Source organism: Artibeus jamaicensis, unplaced genomic scaffold (assembly GCF_021234435.1).
Source record: "Artibeus jamaicensis isolate MK-2021 breed Jamaican fruit bat unplaced genomic scaffold, CSHL_Jam_final contig_477, whole genome shotgun sequence".
Lineage (NCBI taxonomy): Eukaryota > Metazoa > Chordata > Mammalia > Chiroptera > Phyllostomidae > Artibeus > Artibeus jamaicensis.
Genome location: NW_026521854.1, coordinates 1,000,547 through 1,017,634, shown reverse-complemented (window position 1 = coordinate 1,017,634; position 17,088 = coordinate 1,000,547). Strand labels below are relative to the sequence as shown.

The following is a 17,088-nucleotide window of genomic DNA, read 5'->3' as shown; positions in this document are numbered from 1 at the left end:
TCATATCCCCACTGAAATATAATTTATATTTACCTTTTATTAAATAATTATGGCATGGCATGAAGTTAAATATTGCAGAAGATAATCAAAGGGGAATTCAATAGAGAGAACTCAGACATGAGAATTTCGTCTTTGCTATACATAGAATGTCTTAATCTTCCACTGGGAGTCATTCGGGTTTGCTTAAGGAGTTTAATAATACACATTTCAACTGCCACAGAATCTAAATCCCATTTGGATCTGCCTTGGAAACACTTTCATCAATACCTTGAGATTTCATAATATTTCTCTTGAGAGCCTGGATCTTATGTGTCATTTCTCATTTGATTGCAGGTATAAGATATGAGGTTACTTACCTATCTTGGACCTAACAAACAGATGTAAACTGGGGCCAATATGAGCAATGTGTGAAGGGTTTCTTTTATAAGTAAATAGTTTTTAACTAAAAATATCTACTGGGAACCACTTATTTAAAAATAAAAAGCTGGCTGGTACTCAATATTAATTTTCCCAAAGGGTTGGTGAGCTATATAAATTCTATATGATTTTTCTTCTTTCCTTAAAAGGAGGTACAGAGACCAGATAACGCTTACTGCAGCTTTTGTCTTCACTTCTGGTTCCCCAAACTACAGGGAACACTAGCTGACACAGAAAGGAGATTCTTTGTTAAGTTCTGATCCACCCTGATCCCAGCAGCACTGACACTGCAGGCAGAAGGTCATTCCTACCCTTGACCGATAGGAATGCTGACCATCAAGATGGCCACATGGAGGGCCAGTGGAGTTCCTTTGCAGGAGTTTAGGAGAAGACAATGAAGCTGATGGAGTGAGGGAAGATCTGAGTGCTCAACGGGTCTACCACCAGGGGTTCAGCTTTCCTCACTAGCAAGCCTTCAGCTGGAGCCTAGGACCATGGTGGGGTGTGTGGTGGCCATCAAGAGACCATAAAAGTGTAGGAAGTCTGAGCCCAGCTGTGTGTCTGCACATATGTGCACTTGCCTGCAGCAAAGGATCTTCATTTTCATCAGCAGCACACAGAGCTCACCGTCTACTAAAGCTCTGCCCACGGAACCAGAGGATCTCACCAGTCCCAACTCTAAATTAGTCTCACTAAGCACACGAAAGCAATGGGGGCTAAGCCTGCCTAAGAAAGCTAAAATCTCTGACTGCCAGACATGTGCCAAATCAGAAGATGGACTTAGACATGCAAGCAGAGGGGAGAGTGTTCATCAGGAGCACCTCTCCACGTGACACTGGTCAAAGATGGTCACTCTGTAGTCAGGGCAGGAAGGCTTAAAAATACAGCTTAACTTGGGGAGAAACTTAGAGTTCCACAGATTAGTTCCTGCCCTCATATCTCCTTAGGACTTTGCCACTCCATTTTTCCCACACGGTGTCTGTGTCTTCAAGGGACTTTGATTCTGCTTATTGATTCTGTGACATCTGCCCTCTTTGTGCTGAGTTGGTTCCTCTCTCTCTCACTCCACTTCCTCCTCCCATCTACCTTCTGCCCTATGCTTCATATGTTCAACATTCAAAGGCAACATTCAATGAACATTTTAATGTTCCCAAGTTAAATTATTTTTAATTCTCACCCAATGATATGTTTATTTTTTGAGAGAGAAGAAGGGAAAGAGAGAGAGCGGAGCATCGGTGCGATACAGCAACACTGATCAGTTGCCTCCCATATGTGCCCCCAGCAGGGATGGAACATGCAACCTGGGTATGTGCCCCAACTGGGGATCAAACCTGCAACCTTTTGGTGCTTGGCATGATGCTACGACCAACAGAGCTTCCCTGCCAGTACCCAAGTTAAATTTTTTCATAGAATTTGATGGTGTGATGGAAATAAAGCCAGCACAGCCTGGGCTCTGCCTCAGTTCCAGACCCCGACCAATGACGCCCCCTTGAAGGCCAGGGGGACTTTGGTCTATTTATTTGCAAAGACGAAAGGCTGGGCTAAGTGGCCTCTAACCTGTGTAAGCTCTTGCATTGTATGATTCTAAGACTATTATTTACTTGGTGCAGTGAAATCCTTCTTTGAGAAGTGAAGATGGGTGTAGGCTGCTGAATTAATCCTTTGATACATTAAAATCTCTCCCTACATCCATTCGTTCCCTTGTAGCAAAAATTCAGTGTCACCAATTAAAAAAATGAAAAGGAGAAAGATAATATGGGAACACATTATTAACAGGCGGTACCTGCCTTTGTGGATACAGGAATGAGAACATGAGGTGAGAACCAGCAGTGCACAAGTGAAAGATTAGACGGAAGCCTTTGATATTTAATTTTAAATGAAATATTAATTTAATATTTAATTACGCTTTGGTTTCAAGAAAAACTGCAGCAGCAAGACAGGTTGTTTGAGGAAGGGAGTAATATATATGGTTAAAGAGACAACTGTAAAAATTAAAGATAAATTTCAAGGGTAAATCTAAATGCCACAGTGGAGCAGTTATGAGTGTGCTCGTGCACGCTGTGATGTGTGTTCAGAATATTACAACTGAGAGCACCAGGCCTTTATGGGGCTGGGGAGTCGCTAGCAAACAGGACCCCCTATTCCGGGGCTGCCAGTGGAGACGTCCTTCCTCCGACTCGGCTGAAGGACAATCTGAATTTCAGACGGGGGTGGAGGCCGCGTCAGTACGACCACAGGCTGCCTACCAGGAGGGCTGTCAATGCCACCTGTATCCAGTGTGAACAGGGGCGACTACTTGGGCCAGTGTTTGATGTCTGAAATGGACATTTTTAACTTAAAATTAAATTCATATCTTAAATGGAATATTTTTTTCAGGATAATGCTGTAAGAAAAAAAAAAAAGAATGCCAAGTGGATGTGCTAGGAACATTCTGCATCCAGCTCACACATCTGTGCCGTGCGACTCCACACCGCACGCTGAGCCCTGCGGAGGAGGTGGCTCAGGGTATGGTTTGGGGGCTTGTGGAAAAACCTAGGCCTCCCATTTCTCCTCCCAGCTGCTGCCTGTTCTTGGCCATGTTCTCTTTGATGAACATTTTCCTCCAACGATGAAAAGCAGAGAGGTAATCAAATGCATTTGTTTGTGCTCAAGTAAAAGCTAAGAAGTGCTCTGGGGAGAATTACTTGACATGCACTCCTGGGCTTCTCAGTGTTTGGATCAGCCAGGGTTGTTTGCTGGCTTCTCCTCCGAGTGGCCACCCTCCTTGGGAGCAGGGCCTCCCATTTGCCCCTGGGCCAGCGGTGCCCAGCGGCCTCTTCTGCTTCCCTCCCCCCCATGAAAGCTTCCCCTCACCCTCCTGCAGACCCCACATCCTCAGGCTGCGCTGGCCTTCTCTGTCTCCCTGAAAACCCTGGTATCTAAACACAGCACAGGCAAGACAGTCAATAGTATTGTAATAACTATGTATGGTGTCAGGTGAGTACTGGATTTATTGGGGTATCACTTTCTAAGGTATAGAAAAGTCTAACCACTGTGTTGTACACCCCAAAATAATATGATTGTAAGTCAACTGTGATTTAAAAACAAATTCAAAACAAAACAAAAAACCTGTTTGCTAACATAGAGCCAGATATTAAGGGCACAACATGGCAGGGTTTTCAGAAAGAATTCACCTTTTACAGAAGAGAAGATGCAAAAAAATCCCTCCTCACTCAAATAGCAGTGTGGGGGAAGCCCCTCGGAATGCACCCCAAAACTGCGCCCCTCTGCCAAACGCTCTCACTGGCAAGGTCTGATTCTATTTTTATATTTCTAAACCTATACATTTGCATATCTGTGTAATTCCACTTTCCAGTAAAATAAATATTTTCCTATGTTTGAGGTTAGAAAACACAGGCAAAGAATGGCTAAGTGGTTTGCGGAATGCTGGGACTCAACTCCAGGTCGTTCAGGGGTGTCCCTCGCTGTCGTCTGCCCTGATGCTAAACCTCAAGGTCAATAGCAAAGTGGAGTTTGTGCTCTTCTGCCTCCTGTGACGACAGTTATTTGTGGAAAGGATATATGACTTCTAGGGAATTTAAAGCACTCCATAGGCTCTTGGCCCATCACAGCCACCGAAACACAAATCCTGCACTTTGTGCCCTCGGCCACCAGGGCCGGGGAAGCCCCCTCCGTGCACACTGGCCAGGTCCCCCTCCTTTGCATGGGCCTGTGCTAAGTAAAGCCATCAGACAAAGCCAAACACGCGGCCTCGGTGTGATTTCTTCTACTGGATGTACAGCAGTGGTAAGTAGCACAGGTTAGTGGTTAGGAGCGCAATTTTGGAACAAGACAGCTAGGATGGCACCCAGCTTGGTGACCTTAGGCAGTAAGCTTCTCATCTACAAAGTGGAGATATTGATAGAACCAATGTAATGGCAGTGATTACCTGAGCTTCTAAGACAGGGCCTGGCCCTATGCACTCACTACATGGCAGAGGTGATTACTGAATTATTAGCATAATTTTTTTCCTTGCTAGTTCTATCAGCAGTCAAATGTTTAGCCCAGATTCCACCAAGAGCCACAAGAACAATACTGAAAAACTGGGCCCATCGGCCCCCATACCCTCAGTGGCCTGTCACAGCCACGCCTCAGGACATCTCATGGGTTTCTGTGGCTGGTGCAGGTCTCACAGTTACAGGAGACAGTGATTCCACCCCCTGGTGACATGCTCAAGACATTCTCTGCCTGCACGCTCAAGACAGCCAAGAAGCCCCCGCACAGCCAATCACCATGATCCCCTTGGCTTTCTCTACCAGGGTCATTGTTCTGCGCCACCAGTTCCTCATGGATGAGCCTGGGAGAGGAGGAGAGACCCTCCCCGCTGAGCGTCCACTGGCTCAGCCTCTCAGTCTCAACCAGGGAGGGGCCACTGGGCCTCTCCCAGGGAGCCCTGCCCTCCTGCAGGCCTCTGGATTCCGCAGCAATAGGCTGCACTCTAGCAGATTGTGGTCAGAGGAAAAGAGACCTGCAAAGTCACAGGTGTGGAGACTGTTGTTTTTCAGAGCCCTGGTGTTGTTTGTTCCGTTCCTGGCAGCCCTGAGCACAGGGAGCTGATTGCTGCATTTTGGCTAATTGTACCAGGAAAAGTTGCATCTAATAGGCAGGGATTTATGGTGGTGGTTTGGTCCCTGGGTACAGGAACCATCATTTGCACCGAGGACCACAGGGTGTATGTGGCAGGGCCGAGGCTGAAGGAGAGGTTCTCAGGGGTTCCCTTCCCACTTTCTACTTTTTGAGTCTCCTTCTAGAATGTTCACCTAAGTAACACTGTTGTGTTCATGGTGCAGCGACTCAGTCGTACGAACTGCCCCATGTTGCCGAGTACTTTGCAAGCCGGGAATTCTCTGCACCAGCCTGATGAGCAGGATTCAGGTTTCCTAACCTCATTTCTGTGTTTAAAATACAGATTCGCGACCATCCCAGAAGAGTATGACTCGGTATACCTGGAACAGGGCCAGGCTTGATTCTCAGGCTGAGCTACATCAGGGAGACCCGCTCTGGGTAACAGTGTAATTAGTACCAGAGCTTTCCAGAGGAAGCAGAGGAGGCTGAGAAGGGTTGGTGACTTGATAAAAAAACCAAGTCGTCGATGACGTGGCTGGCATCTAAAAGCAGGTCTCCTGGCTGAGCCAGTGTCTCCTCTTAGACCTAGTGCTGCGTGCTCACTCTGTCCCCACTGTAGTTCTTCAGGTCTCAGGGATTTCTTTTCCTCAGGAACCAAGATCCTGTTTTCCACCTCCTCAGCGGAGCCAAGAGCTGTGTGCAAGCCCAGACTGGTCCCTGATGTACTGTCCTGCAGCCAAGCCCTGATGTGAGACAGTGGGCGTTCATCACCCACGACGCTCAGTGTGTGGCCCAGGAGGGCAGGCCAGCTAAACTTCAAGGGGCCTCTGTCCACCACCTTCCAGGAAGAAGGCTGGGCTCTCCAGACCACTGAGGCACAACAACCCGTCCAGTCCACTGGGGAGCTACCACCTTTCCAGCCACTGGAGCAAGGTTCCCAGCAGGCTGTAGGTTAGCTGTCCACGTCAGTGGCTGCTTATTGAGTGGGCAAGACCAGAGACCACCGATCCACTTCCTGTGGTGTCTGAAATGCTCAATGGGAAACATCAGCTACTTGCCTCCACCAACCTGAGTCGCATGTGACCCCAAAACCTCAAGGTGGAAGTTCATAGGCAGTGACAGCCCCCTGAGCCATCTAGGACTGTGTATTTGTTTACTTCTCTGATTGAAGGAGAACATCATGCTATGTCCCCACTGCCCCACCCCTAACTGCCCCCTCAGGTCCCTTCCTCTCAAAGCAGTCTTCCAGAACCCTCCCAGCTTCCCTGGCTGGGAACCCTTTCTTTGTACCCACAGAATCAAGTGTAACAGTATGTGCTATTTCATCATTTAAACATGGGTGACGTTAATTTTTGCATCATGTTTTCTTCATTTAACTTTTAATTAAAAATTAACTTATTAGAAAATAATAAATACAGTTGAGTCTTGAACCACACAGGTTTGAACTGCATGGGTCCCCTTACATGAAGATTTTTTTCAATAAATATACAGTCAGCCCTCCATATCCTTGGGTTTCGTATCTGCAGATTCAGACAACCATGGCTTGAAAACAGTATTTTCAGTCCCGGTTGGGAATCTGTGGATGAATGCAGAGGGCCAATTGTGCATGTTGTTCTATGTCAGTTTATTAAAAAGGGCTTGAGCGTCCTGGAATTGGAGTATCTGCTGGGCTCCTGGAACCTGCTCTCTGCAGATACTGGAGGCAACTGAAATTTTGGGGAGTCAAAAGTTGTATGCATATTTTTGACTGTGGGCCCCCAATGCCTCATATTGTTCAAGGATCAACTGTATATATAAGCAAAACAAAAAAATTAGGTAATAATGTCAATACCCAAAACCCACCACTCTTAACATCTTGGTATGCAGGCTTTCATACCTTTCTTGGGTTTTTTCAATGCAACTCTTTTTTCATATATATAAAAACCAGACCATACTATGCTTTTAAAAAAAACCTGTATCATAGACATCTATCATGTAACTAAATACCCACCCATGGCATTACTTTTAATGTCTAGAAAGTGTTTTGGTGTAAAGATGTTCTATTATTTATTTCATGAGTCCCCTCCTGAACGCTAGGATGTTTTCCATTTGTTACTACTGTAAACTGTGCTCCAAGAAACAGCCTTCAGGAGGACTCACTGATTTCCTCCATACGCATTCCTGAAAGCAGAATTGTTGGGTCCAAGGGCACAGACTTTTTAGGGCTCGCCCGTGTGCCATGAAGCTCCTCCGCCCGTAGCAATCCACTTTCCTGCTGCACTGTGAGAAAGTTTCCACTTCTAACTTTGCCAGCCTGGGTATTTTTATTTAAAAAAAAATCTTTGCCAACTTGATAGGGGAAAACTGATCATGGTGCTGCTTAATTTGCATTTATTTGATTATGAATGTGGTTGGGATTTATAAAAAAGTGTTATTGCTTAATTGTATTCCTTCCTGACATAAATCCTAAGGTTCCTTGCTAGTTTTTAATTTAGGCATTTTTCTTTTTCTCCTTTACTTGTAAGACAGCTAACATTCACCTCTTTATACACAATGCATACATAACATAGGGGTTGAAAAACAGAAGGCATAAAATAAACTTTTGCTGAACAAATGAATGAATTTTTTTATGCATAAGACCATACGTCATATATGACAAATATGTTCCTAGTTTGTCCTTTTCCTTTCGATTTAAAATTTTCTTGGCCTGGCTGGTGTGGCTCAGTGGATTGAGTGCTGGCCTGTGGACCAAAGGGTTGCTGGTTCTATTCCCAGTCCGGGACACATGCCTGGGTTGTGGGCCAGGTCCCCAGTAGGGGACGTGCTAGAGGCAACTACACATTGATGTTTTTCTCCCTCTATAACCCTCTCTAAAAATAAATATACAAATAAAATGTTTTTTTTAATTTCCTTTTATGTATTCACCTATTTGTGCTTGATGGTTTCTGTACAAGATTAGCAAGGCTCAAGTTTGTAACAATTTTTTGACCTGTTTACATTTTGAATTGAAATTATTTAATTCATCTAATATGAAATTAGATGCCTAACTTTTGTTTCAGTGCTTCCCCAGTTGGTCCAGCACCACTTGGTGAACACTCCGTCTCCCCCACGTGGACCCGAGGAGGTCCCACACCCACACGGACACTTACGTATTTACACTCTTCGTGAGCACACAAACTGTTTATTCTGAAGTGTTCTCGTCTGTTGTGTGACATTTCTGTACGTTCCTACAAGGCCCCATATTCTTTTAATTACTGAAACTTACAGTTGGTTTTCATGTCTGGTAGGGCAGGGCCCTGCCATTTTTCAAGCAGAGAGGTACTATCTTAGCACCTTAGTGAACTTTTTAAAGTTTCCCCAGTTTGTGGGTACTTTGATTGGCATCGTATTTAATGTATTCATTAATTGACATCTTTACAATATTAAATCTTCCCACCTCTCCGCCAGCTGGAAGGATTTTGTCCTTCCTCTGAACTCCCTTTAGCACTTTATACCTTTTTAAAAATCACTTTCTAAGCTACACCCACCCAATTTTTCAAACCTGAAACCTGAGAGTCTTTCCATCCCCTCCCTTCCCCAACCTTCACCCTATGCAATCAATCACCATGTCCCATCAGTGCTACCTCCTAAATCTCACCTCCTTCTGCCTGTCCCCACAACCGGCACTCTGGTCAGAGCTGCCATCATCTCTGGCCGGGACCACCTCACGGCCTCCAACTGACCCCCTGAATGCACCCTGGCTTTGAAGCCATTCTCTGCACTGCAGCCAGGATAACCTCTTAGAAGGCAAATCTGATCACAGAGTTTCCCAGCTTTAAAATACTCCAATGGCTCCCCATGTTTTCATAAGGTTGAAAGTATCCTTAGCATTCATTAGGAGGAGACCCAAGCAAGCAACTCCACCCTCTGCTTCCAGTCCGAACCCTACCTCTCTTTACCTCATTCTCTATGCCCTGTTCATAGTGGTCATAAAACACATCCCATGTTCTCCCCACCTCCAACCCCAGGACCTTTGCATGCACTGTTTTCTGTGTTTGGATTGGTCTTAGCCTTCTCTGTCATCTCAGCTTAAGAAGGTTAAATTTCCCTGGCATATATCCATAGCATCTTGTGAACAATAAGATCTAGTTGCTCTGTATCCCAAATGCTTTGCAATCAGAGGTGTTCTAAACCTGGTTTATGAGAGTAGGTTGTTAAATATTCAGAAGTTTTGTGAGCTGGTTGATGTCATATTGGTCTCAATCAGATTTGAGGAGAGTACTTGCACCATGGAAATCAGTAAATGCTACAAACCAATATTTCCCCTACCCTCAGCTCATGCCTGGAGAGCTGGTGGTTAAACCATTACCAGCACACCGCTCTTCCTAGGTATTGTATCATGTAGTTTTCACCATGACTCTGGGAGTAGGTAGCCCATTTGATAGACGGGCAACTAAGATGTTAAGTCTCCTATGCAAGATGTAAGAACTACTTAGAGGTGAGCTGAGCTGGGCATGCAGGCAGTGGGACCCCAGAGCTTGAGCCAGTTTGCCTTTTTGTCACCACACTGTAACGCTGAGGGAGCAAGAGCCCTGGGGACCTGGCTGGCCTGTGGTGCCCCAGAGCACAGCACTGGCACACTGAGCCTCGTGCCTGCACTCCAGCACTGTTTATTTCATGAGTCAGTCATTCATGGCTCATCAGGAAAAGAGAGCTCTTTGATGCCACTGCACTGCTAAAGAGGCTCAGAAGGCATGGCCTGAGACCTGAGTCTTATATCTGACTCCATGCTGAATGCCATGGACAACTGTGAGCAAGTCACTTCTCTCCAGCCTCACTTTTCTCACCTGCAAAAGGCAGAGTTAGACCAGATGATCTTCAATGTCTCCTCGTCTCTAAGATTCTTTGAGTTTACATGTAACATAACATCTATTGTCATTTTCGCAGTTACGTGGGCTCCTCTTTTGCCAGGTGCTCTGCTTCCACAAACTGTGGTCCCCAGCCTCTTCTAGTCTGGTATGTTCCTGCTTTGCTTTTGACACAAGTCACTTTCCCTTGCATGGGAACCCTCAGTTCACCTCGTATCTGGCCAATCCAAGTCCAAATGACCAATCAAAGCTTTTTCATTTTTAAAAAAATTATGGTACACATAATGACATTTACCATCTTAAACCATTTCTAAGTATATAGTTTCATAGCCTCGAGTACAATCACATTTTGCTGTGCAACCCCTCTGTGGAACTCTTCTCATCTTGCCACACTGGAACTCTGTCCCTATTAAAACACAACACCCATTCTCCCCACCTCCAACCCCGAAATACCACCATTCAACCTTCTGTCTCAATGAATTTGACAACTCCAGGCACCATACAGGGCTTTGAAGCTGTTATGTGGTTTCCTTGCTTCCCAGGCCTAGACCATCTAAGCTAAGTTCTGGTCTAAGTTCTACCCAAATACACTGCCACGGCCCGCTCTCCTCTGGTTCCCTACTCCTCACCCTCTGGGTCTCTGCATGTGTGTTTCCGTGGCCGAAACCTTCTTCCTTCCGTCTACCTAAATGCCCCCATCCTTAAATGTCCTCCTTGAAATCCTATCCTACTACTCTAGTCCACACTAAACTCTCTTCCTGGAACTCATATTCTGTTTATTAGAAATACCAGACATTTTGACTATTCTAATTCTCCAAGTGTTCTGTGCAATACACTGTTGCCTCCTCCCAAAGTTCTAAACTCCAAATAAGGACCATGTGTCACATGTCCCTGTACCGTATGCCTGGAAAAAGTTGTAACTACAAGGTAGATAGTCAGCAAATATTGAGACATATAGTAGATAATTTATACTTTCATAACATTTGAAAACAATTTGAATCATTCTGCAGCATCCATGGGCAACTTTCTTAAATCCTTTTCAAGAAGATTTACTTATACCCAGCAACTTTGTCTAATGTTTTTATCCTGTTGTTTGGATAAAGGTCTGTTCCAGCGAGGTTCCAGCAGAGTCCTTTAAATTTATAAGGATGTCCTCCGGAGATGAGTGGTCAGGACCCTCCCCCAGACTGTGCAGAAACTGCTTAAGTAAAATACAACTTTAGACTTGAGTCTGTACTTTCCTAGTCAATGTCTTTTACCCCATCCACTCTTCCCACACAAGTAGAAAGACCTAGAAAAGTTAGACGGATTAAAAAGCAGAGAGACTGGCACTTAGAGCAAAGTGGAATCAGGAGCTCGTGCCCCGGCCTGGTGTTCTCACTCACCTGTGTAAATGAACCTTCCTGGAGCTCCTTTGCAGAACTGTTTGGATTTATAAGATAAAGTCACTTCTACTACCCCCGGGATGTGCCGAGGCGGAGTCTGCACTCTGATGGCATGAGGAGTGATTAGCTGAGGAATGAACAGGCCGGGAAATAAAACACCTATTAGACAAGCTATCAGTGAACATACTGGGAACATGAGGATCTCCCACGACCACTCCCACCAGGGCACACTGGTGTACTCGTGACACCTCAATGCTCCGAACACCTTGTCCCTGTCTGTCATGTTTCTCTCTTACGCTGGAATTTCCTCTCACTCCAGCCTGTTCAGGTCCTTTCCTTCCTACCGTCCAGCTCAAGTCCCTCCCGCCTCCCGTGCCAACCCCACCCCCACCCCTCTAATTGCACCCTCCCCCCAATTCCTACACTGCTATCCTCTCATGTACTGATTTGGCAACTTTCACATCCGACTTCACATCACTAGTTATCTTTCTGCAACCTGTCTTGTGGCTTTTCTCATTATGAAAGTAGAACATATCGACTTCAGAAAATTTGGAAATTACAAAAAAAAAATAAGGAAACATATTAACATTGCCTAACCTGAGACAACCATTATTCATCTTTGGTGTGCTTCCAGTACTTTTCCATGAATGTTACATAATTCTTTTTTTTTAAGATTTTATTTATTTTTTTTTAGAGAGAAGGAAAGGGAGGGAGAAGTAGAGGGAGAGAAACATCAGTGTGTGGTTGCCTCTTGTGGGGCCCCCACCAGGGCCCTGGCCTGCAAGCCCAGGCATGTGCCCTGACTGGGAATCAAACCAGCAACCCTTTGGCTCACAGGTATGTGCTCAATCCACTGAGCTACACCAGCCAGGGCACGTAATTCTGTTTTACATCTTAAGACACTGTTGTGCTGATCTTTTTTCACTTAGCAATATAGCATAAATAAGCACCCTTCTCTTGGTCATTAAAATTTTTTCAAAACAAAATTTTTCAATGGTAGAATTGTTTATTTAACAATACCCAATATCTAGGCTACTCCTAATTTTTCACAATTATAAACAATACTGCAATGAGTATTTATCTTTTGAAGGTATCCATGCCTCCAATACATTGTGGTTCATATGTGGTTAACCTTCAGCGCTCTACTCATATAGGTACCCAATGATGTGCATTCATGCTGCTGATGGTATGGATATTACTAGTTTCTCCAGAGCAAAACAATCCTTAGGCCAAAGAAAATCAGGAAAGCATGTTGCCCCAGCCTACCTCGCTCCACACAAGCATGGTCCCAAACACCACTTGAAGTCCATCAAAGAAGTTGTCCCCAATGATGATAACCATGGCCCCTCCTGTGGTCCAGCCTTCACTTGGGCTGATGGCTTTGATGCAGGGGGTAGCTAAAAAGATAGAAAAGGAAAGTCAGATCTGCCCTTTGGTAGTTGAAGTTTGGAGCCTGGGCTACTGCCTGATCTTGAAAGCTGTTGGTCATTTCAAGAAGTTCAAGTTGAGCTTTGCTGACTTGCCATCATTTCTTAATTGGTTGTTGGTTTTCACCAGGTCATTAAAGCCTAATGAGTTGACCGCTATGTATGAAAACATGGAACACTTAGCTAATTGTGCAAAGGGTGTTTTTAGAACTCTGTTGTTTTTCCCAATATTTTTATAAGTTGACCACACTGGAAATGTGTAAATCCCTTTTCTCTCTCCACCTCCTCTGCACCAAGATGTTGAGATTTATAAGGCCTGCTAATGTGCTACAGAAAGAGGAAGCAAAATATAAGAGGTGAAGGGTTTTTTCAGCCCCATCAAGAGACAATTTCTAATCACTTTCCTAACTTTGTAGGAAGCATCTTCCACTCCCCTCCCCCTTTTTCCATATGTTCAAGGCCTCTGGACTTTACATCCCAACAGGAACCCAATATGGTTTTCAGGCCATAACTAAAGTCAATCCATCACTCCATTTCCAAAGCTGACAGGGTCAAAGGTGGAAGAGAACTTTGGCAGGACTCCAAAAACATGAGCCTCCTTTGAACAGCCAGTCAATCACATCCAATCAGTCAAGGGAAACTGGATGGGTTCCTAGTTCTGAACCCTGGGGTTTCCTTCTCCCCTTCAGTGCCCACTGTGGGAGAATTAACACCACTCCAAATTCTTTACTGATTCAATCATTTTCTTTCAGTCCATTAATTCCTGTATTAAATGATACAAGACACATTTTACAGGCTGAGTTGGGGTGGGAGCTTGTGGGCAGCATTTAGTGAAACATCACACTAACGTAGTACCCCAATTTAACTGTTTCTGCTGCAGTCCAAGACCTCCTACACCAGAGTGTTGGGGAGCGGGGGAAAGAAGAGAAGAACTCAGATGGACTTTACTTAGGTTTGTCAGTTATCTTCCTCAATATACTTTAATGTTTCGGACAAGCTGAAGCTTAACAGTTACTGGTATTTCTAATTACTTTAATGCACTTGGAAAACTACCCAGAACAGACTACGTTTTCTTCCAGTCCAAGCAAACAAAAATCAATTAGTGTCAGTTTCGTTCTGCACATTGTTTTGTTTTGCCCACAATCTGTTTAAGGGCACATCTGACACTTATTCATACATGTCTGGCACTGTAATGTTCCTGTTTAACTAAGATGTCATAGGCCTACATTTGCCTGAAATACCTGTCTAGCAAAAAGAAAGACACAGAACTGAATGGAATGGACTGAGAGGCACGGAGGCTTGAGCGTGGGGCAGGATGTGGGGGCATTGCGTTGGAACGCCTGGAGTCAGTGTTTACAACTTCACTTTTAAACTCACATGGTCTTGTGTACTTTCTCCACTCCTATTCAGAGACATTGATTTGAAATTTATGCAGAAGTCTGGGGAGAACTTCATCTGTGTGCCATCCCCCCTGGGTACACAGCAGCCCCACAGCAGCCCTACCTTCGGAGGGGTCCAGTCTCCTCGCTCTCCGCCCGTGCTTCGAGTTGTTGTGCACGAACATATTGTCAGAAACAGCCAGCACATGCCCGTCCACATTCACCGTTGTTGACAACACGACCTGCATATTTAAAGTTAAAAACAGGGGTGGAGTTATTTTCACATGAAGTAGTAAATGTACCAGAATTCTATTGGCCTTTTCCACATGGCTGAGGAGAGATGGGACAGAGCTTGGGGACAGGCCGTGCTCTGGGCATTTCCACTCCTCCTGTGATTATGGCCGAGATGCATGGGAAGAAAACGCCCTTCACCAGGTGCTGGCACATGTTTGCATTCAGACTAAGCCCAATGCTGAAATGGGGAAAGCGGCTATCTGCCTGCTGCTTCTAGAAATCCAGTTCTGTATCAGAGGGCCTGGGCAGCCATTTCCAGCTGACCCTCGAGCTGTCACTGATATGAGGAGCTGATTGTGTGTGATCAGGAAGCTGAGATCTGAATGCCAGCTGGGAGGTCATTTCTCTAAGCTCAGGAATGGGTTCCTGCACCCTGGGCATGTGCTCCTGTAATCCTGGCAGGGGGAAGCCACAAGGGAGAATGGTGGAGATGCTCAGACTTTTGGTGGGAAGGTTAGGTTGCTGGAATTCAGTGTTGAGGACATTCAGTGTATGAGCAGAGAAAAGGGACCAGATGGGTATGTATAGAGCAGTGGAAGAGCACGGATTTGGAGTCAGATAAAACTAAACCCAAATTGCACACCTGCTGCTTCCTAACTTGTGACCTTGGGCTAATTACCAACCTTTCCCAATCTCCGTTTTTCTTATCTGTAAAACATAAACAATACCTATGCCTCAAGGGCTAAAGGAGACAAAATAAGAATAAACACATGTAAAGCTTTTGGTGTAGGGCCTGGATGACTTCGCCTCACCTCTGCCTTGTCTGACCAGTCAGTAGGACAGACGATGTCACTCCTTGAGCCTCTCTGTAGCCTAAGTTCTGGGGGAGGCTCTGGAAAGTGGGACACTGGAGCTAGAGACCAAACGTTACAAGGTGCGACCTCTAAGATCAAAGAGCTTACTTGCAAGCTGGAGAAACATGGCTGACGCATAACAAGTAGCCCAAGAAACGAAGTTCAACTGAGTTTGGTGCACGAGCTGCTGATGAGGAGTGCGAAGGAAATTCAAAGAGGTAGAGATCAGCCAAGGCCAGAGCAGGAGGGAACGTGTAGCCAATCAAGTGGACTTGAATACACTGCCACTGACTTAGGAGTACTTGACCCAGGAAGATGAGCCACCCTAGATATGAGTCTGCTGGTCAGCTACTCATGGCAATGTTGTTTTTTTTTTGAGAAAAGCACACACTATACACACACACACATATATATATTCATGCATATGTATGAACTTTTTGAGGACAGGAATTGAATAGGCACATCATGAGGAGTTGTAGTTGAACTGGACTCTTCCTGATGTGCTATTTGTAATTTTTCTGCCACCCTTTAGTTTCTTATTAAGTGAAAGGCAAAGAAACCTTGACCCTGACTTGCCCCTAATAAGAAATAATGTTCATTAAACTGTACTTAAATTTTTTTACTATGAATAATTTCAAGCAAACAAACAGAATAATACAATGAATTCCCATTTTAGGTGAAATTTTATGTGCACTGAAATGCACAAATCCGAGCTGCATGATTTTGACCAATGGGTATATGCAGGGAACCCACACCGTATTACGATCTAGAATATTTCCACCTCCCCAGGAAGTTATCTTAGTAGGTCCTCCCCAAGGCAACATGCTTTCGATTTTTTTCTACCTTACATAGAGTTTTAGAATTATCTTTTAAATGGTTTAATACATATTTTAACCAACAGCTGGCAAACACAAGGCCCAGGGGCTGAATCCAGCCTTCCACATTATTTTATCCAGCCCAACACCTTGTTTCTGCCCAGCAGCAGTGCTGAGCTCTCGCTTAACTGTTAAGGAGTAGTTTACATTTATACAGTCCTAAGTTATATTCGGCCCTTTGGAAGCAACTGCGAGGCCGAATGGCCTAGTGGAAATGAGTTTGACACCCCTGTTTTAATGTAATGGGGAGTTGGGAAACCCTTACAGCCATAGGTTCACAAACGATTTCACCTGCCTGGCGCCACAGGCATGACAGTAGCAGCACATGGGAAATTACACCTGGGCACAGTGGGCTCCCATCGTTCAACTCCAAAGTTCAACCCCAAAGCACTCACTGAACTCCCACTGCGTGTAGGGTATTGTGTTGTGCCAGGTTCTGGGAATATAACCAATGATCTGACCACACCAAACTCAGGATAATATTTCTCCAGTTGTCATTCAGAAAATTATTATTGGTATAATTGTTCACAATTAAGGGATACAGCCTGTCTAGCTTGGGGTCTGTTTTCAATTGTACCCATGTTAATATGTTAAGAGTCTGAGGAAAGTCCTTCCAGGAAGTTCCTGTCATGGGGTGGCTACCATGAGACTGAGACGGAGACATCCTTTACTCTCGGTAAGTGCATGGAGGCACCAGTCCTTGTCAGGGCATCTCCGCAGAGCACAGAAGGCAGCACAGCTGCCCCTCACCAGAGTCTGAGGAGACCACTCACCCTCTACATGCAGAGAACAGGAGAAGGTAGAGCAAAAAGAGCGATCAAACCACTGTGGTAAATTGCATGTGAATGGATTTTCAAAGACACAGCAGTTGTCTCTGGGAAAAAACAAAACTAAGAGGGTGCCTCAGGCTTTGATGGCTAATAAGCCATACGTACTAGGTGCACCAAGGAAGCCTGGCCTGCCCTGGGATTGCGTGGATTGAGTGGATGCAAAGAGTGTTCTCTCTGAGACCACTTCGATTCATTCCACAGGCTCCTTGTCATATTTTATCCAATGCTCCTGGCGCATTCCTGCCACAAAATATGG

The 17,088-nt window shown here is 45.0% G+C and overlaps 1 protein-coding gene across 1 annotated transcript in view; it reads right to left on the bottom strand.

Moving 5' to 3' along the window:
* Nucleotides 1-17,088, bottom strand: part of EBF2 (EBF transcription factor 2) — a 192,182-nt gene that overhangs the window by 31,500 nt on the left and 143,594 nt on the right. The window contains exons 8-10 of the mRNA XM_037167136.2: nt 14,164-14,281; nt 12,500-12,630; nt 11,234-11,360 (exon numbers count right to left, since the gene is read on the bottom strand). Of these exons, the coding sequence (XP_037023031.1) occupies nt 11,234-11,360; nt 12,500-12,630; nt 14,164-14,281 (376 nt within the window). The remainder of the gene's footprint in view (nt 1-11,233; nt 11,361-12,499; nt 12,631-14,163; nt 14,282-17,088) is intronic.